The sequence below is a fragment of the Stegostoma tigrinum genome, chromosome 12 (assembly GCF_030684315.1).
Source record: "Stegostoma tigrinum isolate sSteTig4 chromosome 12, sSteTig4.hap1, whole genome shotgun sequence".
Classification (NCBI taxonomy): Eukaryota; Metazoa; Chordata; class Chondrichthyes; order Orectolobiformes; family Stegostomatidae; genus Stegostoma; species Stegostoma tigrinum.
The window spans coordinates 70,987,668-71,005,305 of record NC_081365.1 but is presented as its reverse complement, the minus strand read 5'-3'; the positions used below and the strand labels follow the sequence as shown (position 1 = coordinate 71,005,305).

The window sequence follows — 17,638 nt, the reverse complement described above, 5'->3', positions numbered from 1 at the left end:
AAATGCTTTCAGTTTCCTCCCATCTTGCACCATAATTAGACGTAAGGAAAAACTCTTCTCACACGTTGTCTATTATCAGCTGTTTCGGTTTTGGCAACACGCCACTAAAAGGCCACTGTCTCCATGAAGTATTGAGCAATTTGTTTTCTTCTTAAGGATGTCTGTACGTGAAAACATGTGACAATGTATTACACTGTGACACACAGGAGCTTGTGCTTTACAAACAACTGCAAAAAGCTTTGTCAACTACACTTCACAATCGAGATATTTTCCTGTAAAGTTATACAATCATTCACATTTATTTGTGCTCCATCAATAAAATACCAGAGCAGGTTACTAAATGTATTAAATTATGAAGAGGACTTTTTATCAACAGATTATATTTCTCTGACCATTTCCTACAAGACAACACTTCACAAGTGCTTAATTAGGTGGAAAGTATTCTGTGACAACTGATGGTTGTGAAGAATGGTCTATAAAAGCTATTGGGGGCCTTGTGGTGCAGTGGTAGCGTTCCAACCTCCGATCCAGGAGGTCTGCTCCAAGAGTGAGCAGTAACACTTCTGAACAAGTTGATTAAAGATATCTATGAATGTGTGGTTTTTTTTGTTTGCATTTTGATATCGTTTCATCCAGATAGTGCAATGTAAACAATTGCACTTAAAAATAAACTAAAATTAAACAGCATAAGCCACACAGCACTTGGTCATTATAGAACATTTGAGTTTGAGTTTTCGGATCATTCGATTCGAGCCTGATAGACTGTGCGTAAGCATATTATGCCACCTGGTGGAATACTTGAATAATCCTTTCAGTTGTTCTCAAAGAATTTGCTTTTAGCGGGTCTGGATTGTCAGTCAGGGACACTGCGAGTACTTTTAAAAATAGTGGGCAGAGCCCGATTCCTGGACTCCAAGTCCCATTCCTGGCATTCCTCAATTCGTAATTGTTCAGCAGCAATGGTGTGGTGATTGATCCAGTTCACGAGCCTTCAACCCACATTCCCGACCTCACCTGCACCATCGTAGGGTAGGATTTTACCAGCTCCTGTGGTTTTCATGGATTTAGGTCAGCTTTTCAAGGTCTCCTTGTTCATGGCCCCTCCAAGGTGTTGTAAACCTTAGTTCTGATGAGGGAACATTTTGAAAGTTTGTTGATGCCTCTCTCCCCTTGCTTAGTTTAAATCCCTCTATACCATTCCAGTTATATGACTTGCCAGATTACCGGTTCCAGCACAATGCAAGTGAAGACCACCCCAGAACGACTTCCACTTTCTCCCATACTGCTGCCGGTGCTCTATGAATCAAAACCGAAAGAACTGCGGAAGCTGTGAATCAGGAACAAAAACTGAGGTTCCTGGAAAAGCTCAGCAGGTCTGGCAGCATCTGTGAAGAAAAAAACAGAGTTAACGTTTCGTGTCTGGTGACCCTTCCTCAGAACTGGTGGCACTGGGAAAACAGAAAAAAAGGGAGGTGGGTGGGGCAGGGAGTAAACAATAGGACAGAGACCAAAGGGAGAGAGAGACAGTTGGATTCTCCAGCATCTGCAGTTCCCATTATCTCTGGACAGAGAAAGGAGTTGCTAACGCTCAGGCTGGGAGGGTGAATAGTTGTTAATGGGGACTGTTAGTGACTAACAACAGGTGATGTACAATGGCAGGCCATGAAGAACAACACCTCATTTTCTGGTTGGGGACCCTGCAGCCCTCTGGATTCAATATTGAATTCAATACTTTTAGGGCCTAAACTCTCCCATGTCCTAGCCCCCTACCCCACACACCAGGCCTTGTTACCACATAACACAACACTATAATTGGCAAGGTTTTTAAAAGCTTCTCCACACAAACAATTACCAATCCCACTATTTCAGGAACAAGTCTGATGAACCTTTATTGCACTCCCTCTATAGCAGTGATATCTTTGATGAGGTAGAGAAACCAAAACTGTACACAATACTCCAGATATGATCTAACTAAGCTACAAGACAATTGATACAAGGTTTCATCTCTCCTGTACTCAAATGCTGTTGTGATAAAGGCTAAAATTCTATTAGCCTTCTTAATAATTTGCTGCACATACACATTAGCCTTCAGTCTTTTATCAGCAAGGGCACCGAAGCTTGTTTGTACATCTACACTTTCCAACCTCTTTCCATTTAAGAAACTGAGAAATAATCTGCACGTCTGTACCCCCTATAACAGTGGACAAACTCACATCATATTCTATCCACCATGTTACTTCCCACTCTCTATGTCTGTCCAAATCCTGCTGAAGCCACTTTACATCTACCTCACAGCAGACATTCCAGTTTAGCTTGTATCATCTGCTACTCTGGAATTATTACATTTGGTCTCCAATTCCAAATCATTGATTTAAGCTGTGAATAGGGGCCAAAGTACTGATCTTAGTAGTACCCCACTAATCAGAGCCTGCCAATGTGAGATGACCTGATTTCTGCTTTTAGCCAACACTTAATCCATGCCAGTACATTAGACCCTATCTCGTGGGCTTTCATGTTGCCAACCAACTTCCTGTGGGGGAATTTATCGAAAGCCTTCTGAAAATCCACGTATACTACATCCATCAACTCTCCTTCAGAAATTTTGCTAGGAGCATTCTCAAAACCTCCAATAAGTTCCCATTTGTAAATCCATGCTGTCTGCTCAATCCGATCATTATTATCCAAGTGTCCCTTTATCACATTCATTATAATAGATTTAGGAGATGCATCGGCTTTACTTTTCTAAAATCCCCTAGCTTCTGGATGGATCTCATCAGGTTTGAAAATGACAAATGTGACTCGTCCACTCAAGAATGGAGGTAAAAAGAAAATGGGAATCCTTAGGCCAATTAGCCTGGCATTGTCACATGAAAAACACTGGAACTAATTTTAAGGAAGTTACAGCAGTACACTTGGAAAATCTCAATGCATTCAGGCAGAGTCAGCATGGTTTTGCAAAAGGAAATTATGTTTCAATCATTTATTAGTGTAAGTCTTGCAGCAGTGTTAAGTGTGTGAGGGTCTGATAAAGCATATGGAGGGTTGAACACTGATTGATAGAGATTACTAACAAGTGGCTTTTGGAGGTGTGGTGAAGTAAGTAGGAAGTGATAATGGAAATTGCAGATGCTGGAGAATCCAAGATAACAAAGTGTGAAGCTGGATGAACACAGCAGGCCAAGCAGCATCTCAGGAGCACAAAAGCTGACGTTTCTTCAGGGTCTAGGCCCGAAACGTCAGCTTTCGTGCTCCTGAGATGCTGCTTGGCCTGCTGTGTTCATCCAGCTCCACACTTTGTTGTCTTAAGTAGGAAGTGAGGTTGATGGTGCAGTTGGTAGGGTGTGCCAATTGAAGATGAGCTCACTTACCTTGGTAACTTGTATAATTAAACTGTCCCTGCTTCTGGGCATACCCTTACAGCCAACTGCAGATACAGGGCTGCCTTCCTTTCCACAAAGGCTTCTGTGCATTCTCTGAAGCTCTCTCCTGCCTTCAGCAATTGCTTGTATTAGCACAGTTCAGATTAACTTTTGAGTGAACTCTCAGCATTTCTTGCAACTCCAATGGACCTTCCCCTTAAAAACAACAGGCTACATTTACATAGCACGAGACACTCTTGATATCAGGTCCCTGCTGGTATCTGTAGTCAGTGAATAGCTCGAGTAGCATCATTTGCATTCAGAAATCACTTAACAACATGAATGCAGTGTTCTTCCTGCAATGTAATGAATGAAGATGACTTACATGCACCACCATCCTGCTGTCCAATTTCAGGTCTTATCCATATGCTCCTCTGCAAGTTCCCACATGTCTTGAATGACCAGTTAATCTACTTTCTGTGGTTTTAGTTTTTGATGGAAATTAGAAGATTGAGACATGTCACTTGTTCCAGCCAGTCTGTCTGTGTTTACCATATCCTCTCATTTTGCTTTTATCAATGTCTTTCCAACCTGAAATGAAAATAGGAAATTCTGGAAATACTCAGCAGGTTTGGTCACATCTGTGGAGGCAGGGAAACAGCATTAATATTTCAATCTTGTTACCTTTTCTAAAACATATCTAATTTACCCTCGGTAATAATCATCCCTCAGCCAACATAATTAAAACAAACTATTTGATCATCATGTCAATGCTATTTGAGAAAGCTTTCTACATATTGGCTGCAATGCTTTCTTCATTGCAACAGCCACTACACTTCATTGATTGAAAAGGACTTTGCTACATCCTGAGTGAGCCACTTCTTTTAAATCCCTAGGATGAAGTCCATCAGCCCTAAGGACTTGTCTACCCACAGCTCCAACAATTTGCTCAGTTCTACATCCTCAGTGATTATGATCTCTCCCTTCATTCCATTGCCTGAGTTACAGCTATTTCTGGGTTGTCATTTGTACCCTGTATAGTGAAGACTTATGCAAACTACTCAATCAGTTCATTTGCAATCACTGTATTTTCTATTATTAATTCCCAGATTCACTTTCTATATGACCAACACTCACTTTGTTAACTATTTTCTTTTTAAAATACTCATAGGAACACTTACATTTTTATATTTCTAGCTAATTTTTCTTGTACCCTAATTTTGACATCTTTATTAATTATTTTAGTTATTCCCTGCTTTTTTTCACATTTTGTCCAAACTTATGACCTGCCATTCATGTTTGCCCAGTTATATGCTTTCTCTTTAAGTTCGATAATATCTTTAACTGTTTTAGTTAAACACGAAAGCTAGGTGCTTCACTTGGAATATTCCTTTCTTGTTGGAACATATTGAATCTTTGTATTCTAAATTAATCCTTTAATTAAGATCACTACATCTCTATTGATCTGTCACTCAACCTAATTTGCCAGTTCACAATCGCTGACTCTGCTTTCACAGCCTCATAATTGCACAACATCGTGGGCCAAAGGGCCTGTACTGTGCTGTATTTTTCTATGTTCTATGTTCATGTGACTACAATAAGTGAAATCAAATTAAACCTGGCAGCATCTGTGGAGATAGAAACAGTGTTAACATTTAAACTCCAATATGACTCTTCCTCAGAGCTGGAAAAAGCTGGGAAATGGTGTTAATTCCCAGGATGGTAAAGGATGTTGTTACTTGTGATTTTATTCTATTATTGAATTTTCATAATCAACCACGGGTGCCTTGGAAATTTTCCAAAGCTTTTATATGGCACCTATAGCAGGCCCAGGATGATGCACTATACAGCAGAGTGATGATGACAATGGTCTGGTAGAGGACTTCAACCTCTCCTGTCCCCACTAAAGTCGCGGACGAAATAAACAAACAGCTTCTGTAAGCAGATGACTGTACCACAGCTTTCCATAACAAGGAAGGCACCTGAACTACAGTAAACAAATCCTAAAGCATCACCAGACACTTTGATCTCCAAATCAGTGTCTCCAAGGCATGGACTATGTTTCAGACACTACCAAGAGCACACAATGAAGCACCAGGCAACATGCCTATTCATGGCATGTTTAGAGGAAGATGCTCATACCTTTGTATGTGTTCTCTAGAATTGTCACTATTGATGAAAATATCATGACAACACATCCAGAGAGCAGGTTCTGCCTGTAGCCAACTCCATGATCTTATACAGAAGCAGCAGCATGACAAGAAAGTGTCTTGCATCAAGAATTTTAATAAACTTATGCCAAGCATATCTGATTGACTTAATTATATTTTTAAAAATTAACAAATCGCAACGGAGTACACAGGGGAACCATAAATGAGCAAGCGGATTTTTTTGTAAAAAAACAGTTTCTTTGAAAAAGCCAGTCATTTCCTGTAGGTCAGCAGATGCCCCCAAAATGAAAAGCCTAGGATTTACAAGCAGTGGCCAATCTACAGTCAAAATTCCTACAACAGCAAAAAATATATCCTCTATTTAACCTCAGTATGTGGAACTATGTAATAGCAATGACACTTTCTGACTTAAAGTGACAGATCTCTTTAACATGACTGAATAGTTTTACATAGTATGAAACCTGAAGGAGGAGTGTCGGCCAGAACACTGGAGAATAGCACCCAGCTCTTTTTTAAATAGTGATACAGGATCTGCTCCATCCAACTAATTGGTCACCAGAGATTTTGTTTACCAACTTTCAAATTTTAGGGGAATTCAGCAGGTTAAATGCGTAGAAACTATTTCGTCTGGGTGGGCAAACAAGAATAAGGAAACATCATCTCAACTCTAGTGCATGGTCATTCAGGAGTGAAGGCATGTAGAAATCTGGAACTCTCTCCATGATGCTAGGAGTGGAGCTTTCAAGATGAAAGTCAATAGATTTTTGGTGAGTGGACTATGAGGTGTTGTAGCCAATTCTGCTTGCCAGCATACCAGGAGATGTAATCATGTAATATTCTAACAATGCAGAGTTTGCTCATGTGACATCTGATGACATGATTAAATATTTATCTCAATACCTTTGAAATGAAAGGGTAGACTTTCCAATGGCTTGTTGTTATTCCAATGTGGAAGGGAGTTGGACAAAGCAGCCTCACAGAATGCCCACTCTAGCAGACTCCAAAGGAATTTCCCATGAAATTGAATTTTCTGCTAGGTAATTCCTCTATACTTGGAACCCTCCAACAGTTTCCATGAAATGGTTCCAATGAAGTAACATAAATGGTTACACTGAAAAAGTAAGAATATTAAATACATCATCCAACTCCCGAGTAACTCTTATAGTGACTCCATACTTACCTCACACACTCCCAACTACTCCTCCACCAAACTCCTTACATCCCCCTGACTATGACCAAACCCTGCTGTTGCGCCTAAGTCAACGCTGCTGCTGCCAGGCTGCAACTTCCATTCTCTTCCAATCACCCCATCGTCACTGCTGGAGCTGAACACCCACCCTCCCACTGCCGGCCCTACATCACCAGCCCACCCTGTCCTCCTTAAACACCTCCTGCCTCACTTGCCATCTTACACCCTAGCCCCACTCAAGTTATCATCCAACTAACCTTGCAACCTACACCTACTCATCTGGCATTCTACCACCTGGCACGCCACCTCCCTGGCAGCCTAGCAATCTGGCAACCCCAGCCTCCCAACATTAGCTTTGGCTCATGGACTTGGCCTATGAGAGCATCTGTCAGGGTCTTTACATTTCAGAGCACAGCAGAAGATTGCCATGAAAAAGAGACATACTTTGCCTTGTTGAGCTCCCCTCTTTCATTAAAAACAAAGGCTGGACTGACAATCACCATGAAGCTGCCACTGTCCAGAAAATCAGGCCCAAAACTCAAGTTCCTCAGCAGCCACGTACTCTGAAGAATCTCAAGGTCTTACAGCATTCAGCACAAGTAGTCTCTTCTAACCCTCATTCTTTCTGGTGAAAACCCTTTAATGTCTATTTCCTTACTCCTTCCTCCCCACCAGTGGGACCAATCCATTCACTGTTCACTCACAATAAAGCTTCCAGATTATACTAGTATCCTAACAGGCTGCTCCTCTCTCATTGCATTCATGCTCTGTAACAAGATCACACTACACTATATTCCTTAACCTCCCAGTCACTCAATCCCTACTTCTATTGCATTCTCTACCAATGCTCTATTCCAAGCCTCCCTATTCTTCCCCAGATCGCCAACTTCAATGCCCTCTCTCCCGAGTTCCACTTTCTGGCTCTCCCCACTGACAATCCATTTCCAGCCTCCCTCTAGCCAAGCCTCCACTCTCCTTAATCCTTTGACTTTCAGTCTCCTTCTCTCCCACTTATTCCTCCACTTTCCAGGCTCCATCTCTCCCAAGCCTCCATTGCCCAGTCTCCCTCACCCAATCCCGAATTCCGTAGCCTCCCTATTACTGGGACCCAAATCCATCTCTCTGTCTTGCCTTGAGTTCCTATTCCCTAAGTCTCTTCCTTCTTCAGTTCTGAGCACCTGAAACATTTAACTCTGATTTCTCTCCGCAGGGGCTGCCGGACCTGCTGAGCTTTTGTTTCCTCCTTCTTCTGCTCCACTGGATTCCCAGCTCCCTGCCCCCACTGTCTGTGGACAAAGGTGCCCAGCAACAAACTCTATGCAAAATGTGTAAATGGTTCTGATTTAAGTGAATGTGCTTTAACCCCAATATGATACCTGGCCCCGGGTTAACATCTATTAGTCATTCAAGTACTTTGTAAATCTGCACCGTTCATGTGGGCATGCTGAACTGAAGTTTAAGTCTCTGATTTCCTGGATCTTGAGGCAGCATCTGGGATAGAACCCCCTTATGTTAGGAAACTCCTGGTGATTCTGGGAATGTTGGAATCCCCAGCACCAAGAGATGAGGGGCAAACACAGGTTAATAGAAATGCAACACAAATCAACTTGGTGGGCCAATGTTATGAAGGGTATAAGTGGTCTGCTCCTGTTCATCATGTTCTAAAACAGCAGCAAAAATGTAAGATGGGAAAATGGAACAGGTTCTACTTAAAATACCTTACCATCACTGAGCACAACCAGCTCAGAGAGAGTGGTGCCAACAAGCCATTTCCTCCCAACAGCAATTTAGTAAAATCCTAGGAGCGAAATGGTTAAAACAGCAGGTTTTTGATGCTCCAATCCCCAGTATAGCTGTAATTCCTTCTGAGACCCGGGGTTGTCTGATCTCAGTGTCACTGCATGAACAATGGCCATCAACATGCACCAGCTTCTACTGAGATTTGCTTCATCCCAAAGTCCAAAAGGGATCTCAAAAGTATGAAAGCCTTCCTCCCCAATCTCTCCCCACCCCATGCCATGTGTCTCCATAGTGAGGTACATTGTACTGATTGCAAGGATGAGTGTAAGTGATCATTTTGAGGTCAGATTTAAACACACACAGTATCAGAATTTGTTTTAGAAATCAGATCAATCATTTAAGTATTGAAGCATTTGATACTAAAACATAATTTTCCATAGCACCCCATATGCATATTGTCACAGAATCTAACTGAGAATATAAACCAAAAATATCATTCTATTTGTTACATTGGCAGCTGAGAGAGTTCTGCTGATGCATTTAGATGATTATTGTCCTTTGAAGTTTAGAATTGCATTAATGCTCGAATGTGTAATATTCTTCATTGTAAACAGGTAAATTAAAATATTTTTAAAACAAATAAACATTTTTGCTACGTTTATTTCATAAGTAGAGAAGCCTAAACAAATGTAAGACAACACAAGCTGAAGATCCTGCCACAACAACTCTTGCTGGATCTAGTGCAAAGAGCAAAGCATTGAATGAATGAAGAATAATTTATTTACTGTCACATACATCTAGGGAGTTACAGTGAAGTGTGCTGTTGCCACAATCCAGTGCCATTTTAAGGTACAAGAAGAATAAAATGAAGTACTTAAATACAGTTCATCTTCATTGACTGGGGTCCCAGACATGGCTCCAGGACTTCTGCAAGGTCCCTGCTCCGGGTCTCCCACAGCCAAGAGTCCCCGCTCTACCATCGCTGCAGCTGACGCCCTGCCACCATTCCAAGAGTCCATCAGACCTATGAAGCCATGAGTCCCCACGCTTACTGCTCTGGCCTCTGCACGATATCAGGAAGGTGACGAAAATGAAAAAAAAAGACAAAAATGCTGAGAGAGAGAAAAAGAATGCGGCTGGCCTGGAGCAGACAGGCTCCAGCTCCATTGAGGAGCAAATGCAAGTACACATAGGTCCTGGAGTTCGATTTTTCAGAAGTGAATAGATTGTTTTAACACTACACACCAGTACGTTCAACTAATCTCAGTACCAACACACTACAAAGGCCAGTATCTGTCTTGTACCATTAGATGTCAGATCAGCAAGCAGTAACAATCCTTACTGACGTGGCACTTTTAATTGATAAAAATGCTTTAAGGATGCTTTGTGGTAATGCTATCAGACAAAAAATTGACACTTAGCCACATTACAACACCAAACCTTAGAATCTAACCAGTTGAAGGAACAGCTGCCAATGACGGCGTGAAGAAAACTGATTAGCTGCACATGGCTCCCATGCCAATATGTGGTGCCAGGACAGTACGCTGCCTTATCAGTCTGAAAGTGTCGCGCGTACTTGTATTTGAGGTCGCCATAGTCCTATAGGACCACAGGCTTGTTCTCTCAGAGACAGAGGGCGCCTGGTGGCTGGTTTAACCTGAGGGTCAGCACACCCCAGGCGAGGGGAGATGCTGTGAAGGAGAGTCCTTTGTGGTAACCCCAGCTGGGAGAACAGCACTTCGTGTGAACCACACTGTATATTTCAACAAACCATACCTGCCATTCACAGTTTCAAAAATAACACCAGCATCTCGTAGCCGAGGATCAGAGCCCTGAATTAATAGCCTAAAATTTGTGAGTTTAAATCCCACCCTGGCAATCTGAGAGCTTGAATGCAGTGTTTAAACAAGTCAGAAGATTTAAAAAGAAAGTTGATGTCAGTCCAGTAATCTATCAGATTTACTAAAGTCCTTGACAGAATAAACTCTACCATCTTCACCCAGTCTGAACTGAATGATCCAAGTTCCAGAGAAATACATGAACTGTAAACTGCCCAGTTATTACAGAACCAGAATGAAAACTGATAATCCACACGGACTGAGGTGGTACAATGGTTACAAATATTGCTCATGCCGCTGCCGTCCATATCAGTGAAGAGGCTAGGTCATCCAATTTCCACGACTTCAAATAACCAAGAACTTTTTAAAGAGTTCTTTCAGCACGGGAATGGTCTGCAGATGTGAACCTGACTTGTTTGAGGACAGCGAACTTAACAGCTGCAGGGCAATGTCTCGCAAACACTCCTCGATCGCTTTCAGATCCGCATCCAATCGGAGACAGTCTTCTCGGGCTGCCATGCGACTGCAGAGATTTCTGAGCTCGGCGCTGAGCTGGAGAGTAAACAGCAAACAGAAAACGTGGGCAAAATGACTCCCCATGAATGAACGAATGCGTCAAAAGTACAAACGCTACTTTCTGCTCGCAAATTCACTGATGGTGAAACGGTTTTCCCTGTCGATATCAAATAGCTCGGCTTAGAGTTAGATGGTTTTTTTAAAAAAAACACCTCCAGGGATAGTTTTGTCTGCATTTATTCGGTTGAAGATTATTGATGAATTATTTTCAATCAATAATGTAGACAATTTTGACCACTGAAACTTACCTTACACTCCACGTGGAGGTGCGTCTCTAGCAGTGCAGACAATGCATTTTGTTCCAGATCCAGTAAACCTGAAATGAAGCCTGTTAACCGGGTTAACTTGCTCTCTCGGGCGACCTGCAGGATGGTCCTGCGTTTGCTGTGAGTAGCTGAGGCTGGGATCCTCCTGGTCCCGCAGCTGGAGCCGGCTTGCCTCAGCGGAGAGCTGCTCCTGGGGTTCTGAGAAGGGCTGGGCTGGGCCGGACCATGGTGCCGCTGATCCTGGAGGTATTGGTGCAGAATACTTAAGGCGGACTGCTGGTGGGCGATGCAGATTTGCAGGGGGGCTACAGGACTTTGCATTCTCCACCTCCACAAGACTGCTCACCACTGCAGGACGATGCCACAGCTTGGAAAGGAAAGACAGCTGAACGACCTGTTTGCCCCACCCCCTTGACACCTTTACAACCAATGAGTTTGACTCTATTGAATGTAACAAGTGCAACTCGCCTGCCCAGGACGTCGATAGATGCCTTATGAAGAATTGCTTCGGTGGTGCTGTGCCCCTGCTCTGGGTTGTAAGGTCCGGGTTCGAGTCCCAGCTCAGGATATGATGGTCCCGGGGGTGTGTCGTAATATGTTCAGTCAGGTTGGTCTAAAAATTGTAGCTTGCATACAAAACAGCAGTTCTCGGCAGTCTGGTACTATTTTGAGTCATGTATCTATTATTGTTTCAGTGAGAAGGGTATTCCAAGGGGGTTTGGAAACTCCCCCTACCCAAAGAGAGCTGGCGAATATTTATCTTTCAGTCTTCACTAATAAACCAAAACATCCACAATTTAAATTCAGCAAATGTGCAACAGCTTCAGGAAATGGCTGTGGACAGTGGACAGTTAACATTTGAATTCTGGGATCTCAAAGTAGAACTGGGAAATGGTAGGGCTGTATATTCGCTATCCATTAATGATTCAGAAAAGGGAACTCAACAGAGACGAAAACAAACTGGAAATGCTGGAATCCAAGGTAGACAAACAGGACTCTGGAAGAACACAGCACGCCAGGCAGCATCTGGAGGAAAGGATCAGTCAACGTTTCGGGTATGACCCTTCTTCGGGGCTGGATGTCGGGGTAGGGGGAGCTGCAGATAAAGGAGGGGCTTGAGGGCTAGTGAAGTGGTGTTGATCAGTGGACACTGGGAGTAGGTATGACCTAGTTGGTCAATGGGAGGGAGGGTCAGAAGGTGGAATGGAAGGGAGGAGGTGGGGCTGGAAAGGGAGCCAGGGGATGGGTAGGAAGGTTATTGAAACTGGCGAATTCAAGTGTGGTAGGGTGCCCAGGTGGAAGATAAGGTGTTGTTTTTCAAATTTGCATTGCAAGTCAATGCGAGGCTGGAGGAGGCTGTGGTTGGACGTGTTGGAGGGGGAGTGGGGCGGTGTGCTGAAATGGGCAGTGACTGGGAGGTTAGGTTAGCCATTACAGGCCAGGCAGAGATGCTCAGCGGAAGTCGCCTAGTCTGCATTTGGTGTCACCAACATAGAGTAGGCCACTTTGGGAGCACCAGATGCGACAGACTAGTTTGGAGGAGTTGCAAATGAAGCGCTTACCCACTTGGAAGGGCTGTTTAGGGCACTTGATGGAGGTGAAGGAGGTGGTGTTTGGGCAGCTGTTGCATCTTTTACAGTTACAGAGGAAGGTACCGGGCGGGTTGGATTGATTGGAGTGTGGCATGCACTAAGAAGTGGTGAAGGGAATGGTCCTGGCAGAAGGCAGAGAGGGGTGGGGAGTGAAAGATGTTCTCTGTGGTGGGGTCTAATTGGAGTTGGCAGAAGTGTTTGAGGATGATACATTGGATGTGGAGGCTGGTGGGATGGAATGTGAGGACAAGGGGGACCCTATCTTTATTATGTTTGTGGGGGGGGGTGGTTCAGAACTGTGGAGTGAGGAATGGAGGAGGCACATTGGAGAGTTGTCTGGATGACAGAGGAGGGAAAAGAGGGTTGTTTGAAAAAGGCAGACATTCGGGATTCTTGGGAGTGGAACGTCTGCTTGCCAGAGCAGATGCAACGAAGTGGGAGGAATTGGAAAAACGGAGTGGACATTTTGCAGAATAGAGGGTGGGAGGAGATGTAGTCCAGATTGCTATGGGAGTCTGTGCGTTTATAATAAATGTTGGTACGTGAGCTGTCATCAGAAATGGAATCAGAGAGGTCATTAAAGGCGAGGGAGGTGTCTGAGATGGATCAAGTGAATGTGAGGGCAAGTGTAAGATGTTAACAAAGTCGATGAACTGCTGCAGTTCAGCCTGGGTGCAGGATGCAGCACCGATGTAATCATTGATATAACAGTGGAAGAGTTGGGCAACAGTACCAGTGTGTGTACTGTAGAGGGACTGTTCGACATGCCCTCCAAACAGGCAGATATAGCTGGGGCAAGGAACTCAATATAATATTTCCAAGTTTGCAGATGGCACAAAGCTGGTTGGGAGGAGAGCGATGAGGACAATGCTGAGATGCTTCAGTGTGATTTAGCCAATTACTTTCAGTGAGTGGGCAAATGTATGGCAGATGAAGTGCAATGTGGATAAATGTGAGGTTATCCACTTTGGTAGCAAAAACAGGAAGAATATTCCACATGACCAGTGGTCCAGAACCAGGGGCCATAATCTAAGAGTATGGGGATAAACCATTTAGGACTGAGATGAGGAGCAATTTCTTCAACTAGAAATGGTGAGTCTGTGCTACAGAAAGCAGTGAGGCCAAAACTTTCGAGTCAGTAGGAACTGCACATGCTGGAGATTAGAAGAGGCTTCACAGTGGAGTTAAAATTGTTTCTGAGATAGTAGGAACTGCCAATGCTGGAGAATCTGAGATAACAAGGTGTACACTGGATGAACACAGCAGGCCAAGCAGCATCAGAGGAGCAGGAAGGCTGACGTTTCTGAAGAAGGGTCTAGGCCCGAAACATCAGCCTTCCTGCTCCTCTGATGCTGCTTGGCCTGCTGTGTTCATCCAGCTCTACACCTTGTTATCTTAGGCCAAAACTTTAAACGTTTTCAAGGAGTTGGACATAGTTCTTCGGCAGAAGGGATCAAGGGGTATTGGAGATAGCAGGAATAGGGTCTTTACCTGTTCAGCTTTTTCCCTAGGGTAGGGGAGTCCAAAACTCAAGGACATAGGATTAAAGTGAGTGGAGAAAGATTGTAAGGGACATGACAGACAACTTTTTCACACAGAGGGTGGTGAGTGCATGGAACGAGATGCCAGAGGAAGTGGCACTGACAGGTACAATTACAACATTTAAAAGACATTCGGACAGGTAGGTGAATAGCAAAAGTTTAGGGCCAAGTGCAGGCAAATGGGACTCGTTCAGTTTAGGAAATCTGGTCAGCATGGACAAGTTGGGCCAAAGGGACTGTTTCCATGCTGTATGGCTCTATGATCATACTGAATGGCAGAGCAGATTTGAAGGTCTGAATGGTCCACCCCTCTTCCTATTTTCTGTGTTTCTATGTTTTGAACATGTACTGAGGGCAGATCTAACACAGCGGAAGACAGGAAGGCTGGAATAACAAAAGGAATGATGAGCAAAGCAAAAGGTGATGGACCAGTAAATAAACAAGATTGGCTGAAACTAGAGGTGTAAATGAGAATTGCAGACTTATCATCAACAGCTGAATCCCAACTGAGGCCCGGTTAGTACCTGAAATTGTGAACTCAATGCTGAATTCAAACACAGTGAAGTACCTAACCCAAAGATGAGGCACTGTGTCTTATCTTACATTGAGCTCCAGTGGAGCAATGTAGGAGACTGAGGACAGACAGGTCAATGTGGGCAGAGAATTAAATGAACTGACACAAGGGAAGCTCAGGTTCACACCTGCAGATTGAAGGGAGGTGTTCAACAAAGTGGTCACTTAATGTGCATTTGACCTCTAGAATGTTGAGGAGACTGTATCATGCACAGTCATTTCAGTTCACTAAACTGAAAGGAGTGTGAATAATGGGGAGACGGTCTGATTTGGATGGAGTGACTGGGGTGTTGGACTGTGAGAAGGTTGGAAGTGACAGGGCAAGTGCTGCATCCTTAAGAAGAGGCATGAAACTGAGGCTATCTGCTCAGATTAATGGAAGAGATCTAATAGCACCAATTTGACGACGAACAGGGGAGGCCTTGTTGTGTCCCATTCAATGTTTTTTTCCCTCAATCAACTTCACTAAAACAAAGTTATTATGTCTGGCTATTTTTGGGGAGTTTGCTATGCTGCAAATTAGTTGCATTCTTCTATAACAACGGAGCCTACAGTGAACCTCAGAGCATCCCACCCAGACCAATTTCCCTCTATAAACCCACCTAATTGGACACTACAGGCAATTTAGCATGGCTAATCCACCTAGCGTACACATCTTTGGACTGCAGGAGGAAACCAGAGCACCCAGAGGAAATCTACACAGACACGGGGAGAATGTGCAAACTCCACACAGACCGTTGCCCGAGGGTGGAATTGAACCTAGGTCCCTGGAGCTGTGAGGCAGTAGGGCTAACCACTGAGCCACTGCATGTCTCTTTATATATGTAACCCGCTCCAGCCCCACAACTCTGTGACACATTTGTGCTCATCTATTTCTGTTACTTCACCTACTTTCTACTTCTGCATTTCTTGTGTATCCCTGAAGTTCATTCTCCACCAGTAATGGCCGCTACCTGGGCCATGATTTCTGGATTTCCATGACCCTCTCCAAACTCTCTCTCTCTCCACCTTAAGATACTCCTAAGTCTCCCTTTCTAATCAAGTTTTTGGGCATCTGCACTAATATTGCCTTGTGTGGATTAGTATCTAAGTTTGCTTTATATTTCTCCTAGCAAATACCTTGGAATGTTTCATTAGGTTAAAGGCACTATATAAATGTAAGTTGTTGTTGCTTGCGGTGGACTGCGAGTTCTTGGAATGCCTTGCACAACAGTTGCTGGCAAGAAAGCAGACATCTGTAACCACATGGGACTAAGTAAGGGAAACAGAATGACATCTGCAAATTGTAGACAAGTATCGCATGATCTAGACTCCTGGAATACTTCCAATGAGAACTGGCAACCCCAGTGTCTTGTGAGTTGGGGACAGTTTTGGCTGCAACATGTGGCATGGTGGTCTGTGAAATCCAAAGAGTTTATTTTGCTTTTCTGAAAAAAAAATGCATTGGCAAGTTTAAAAGTACTTCAAATGAAGCATGATGCATCATATGTAATATATAAATATAAAACTTTCTCAGGGACCAACATCACTCCTCCCTCCTTTTCCTACCTCAAGTATCACTTAGTTTGGCCTTCATATTTCCTCTTATGCTTCAAAATTAAGAAAATAGTAAATAGCAGCAAGAGTGGAAAATTCAGCCCCACAGTTCTGCCCTGTCATTCAAAAAGATTGTGGTTGATCTGCCCCAGATCTCACCTCTTCTTTTGTGCCAGTTTATCAGACCTCCCAACTCCCCTATGGTTCAGAAATCTATCTACTTCCTCTTTAAATATTTTCAGTGATCTAGCATTGCAACATTTTTGAAATAGAGAATTCCAAGCATTCATTACCCTCTGAGACAAGAAATTCTGTCGCACCTCTGTTTTAGATGAATGTCCCCTTATTCTGTACCAATGACTCCTCGTTCAAGATTGCCCCACTCGTAGAAACTCTCTTACTCTATTTACTTCGTCAAACACCCTGCAAAATCTAATGTGTTTCAATAAGATCACCCTCATTCTTCTAAACTTTGATGATTAAATTACCGGTTTAGGATCTTGATAAGTCAACACCTCCATTGGAGGAATCAGCCTGGTGGACATCTTTTGAACTGCCTTTAGTGCCTGTATATCCTTTCTTAAATAGTGGGTCCAAAACTGTACATAGTACTTCAGGCACAGCCTCACCAGTACACTGTACAGTTTAAACTCCAACCCCAACTAACGGCCACAGTTTCATCTATCTTCTTAATTCCTTGCTGCATCTGTATGCTAACCTTTTTGTATTTAATGCATGAGATCTCTCAGTCCTGCACTTTTTTTTTGAAGTATCTCTATGTTTTAAATAAGATTCTGCCTTTTGAATCTTCCTACCAAAGTGTATGACCTCACAATGTCCTACATTAAACTCCATCTGCCAGGTTTTTGCCCACTTACCTCTCTATATTCCCATGCAGATTCCTTACGTTCACAACACAACATGACCGTCCACCTATTTTTGTACCGTCAGCAAATTTGAATACATTACACTCTGTACCATCCTCCAAGTTATTAATATAAATAGTAAGCAGGGAATGGTTACTGTGTCATCCCACCTGTTGCAGCATTTCCAACCTGAAAAAGTCCCATTAGTCCTGACTCTTTGCCTTCTGTGTATTATTCATTTATGACTTTTGGGGGTTCACAGTGATATTTACCTAATACAGACAGTTTATTGAGATTGTTAAGAAGCAGCAGTTTTAGAGATGATACATTACTTCATTTGAGAAAGAAAGCATACAACCCTGACAATTGGAGATGGTTCACTTAGCAGAGG

At 43.2% G+C, this 17,638-nt stretch overlaps 1 protein-coding gene across 1 annotated transcript; it reads right to left on the bottom strand.

The window, feature by feature from the left end:
• Nucleotides 1–10,020: 10,020 nt before the first annotated feature.
• Nucleotides 10,021–11,472, bottom strand: dleu7 (deleted in lymphocytic leukemia 7). Its single transcript, XM_048540086.1, has 2 exons — nt 11,122–11,472; nt 10,021–10,849 (listed from the first exon to the last, which is right to left on the bottom strand). Exons 1-2 carry the CDS (start codon nt 11,458–11,460, stop codon nt 10,643–10,645), a joined length of 546 nt encoding a protein of 181 aa, XP_048396043.1. The 5' UTR covers nt 11,461–11,472; the 3' UTR covers nt 10,021–10,642.
• Between the last annotated feature and the right edge of the window lie 6,166 nt (nt 11,473–17,638).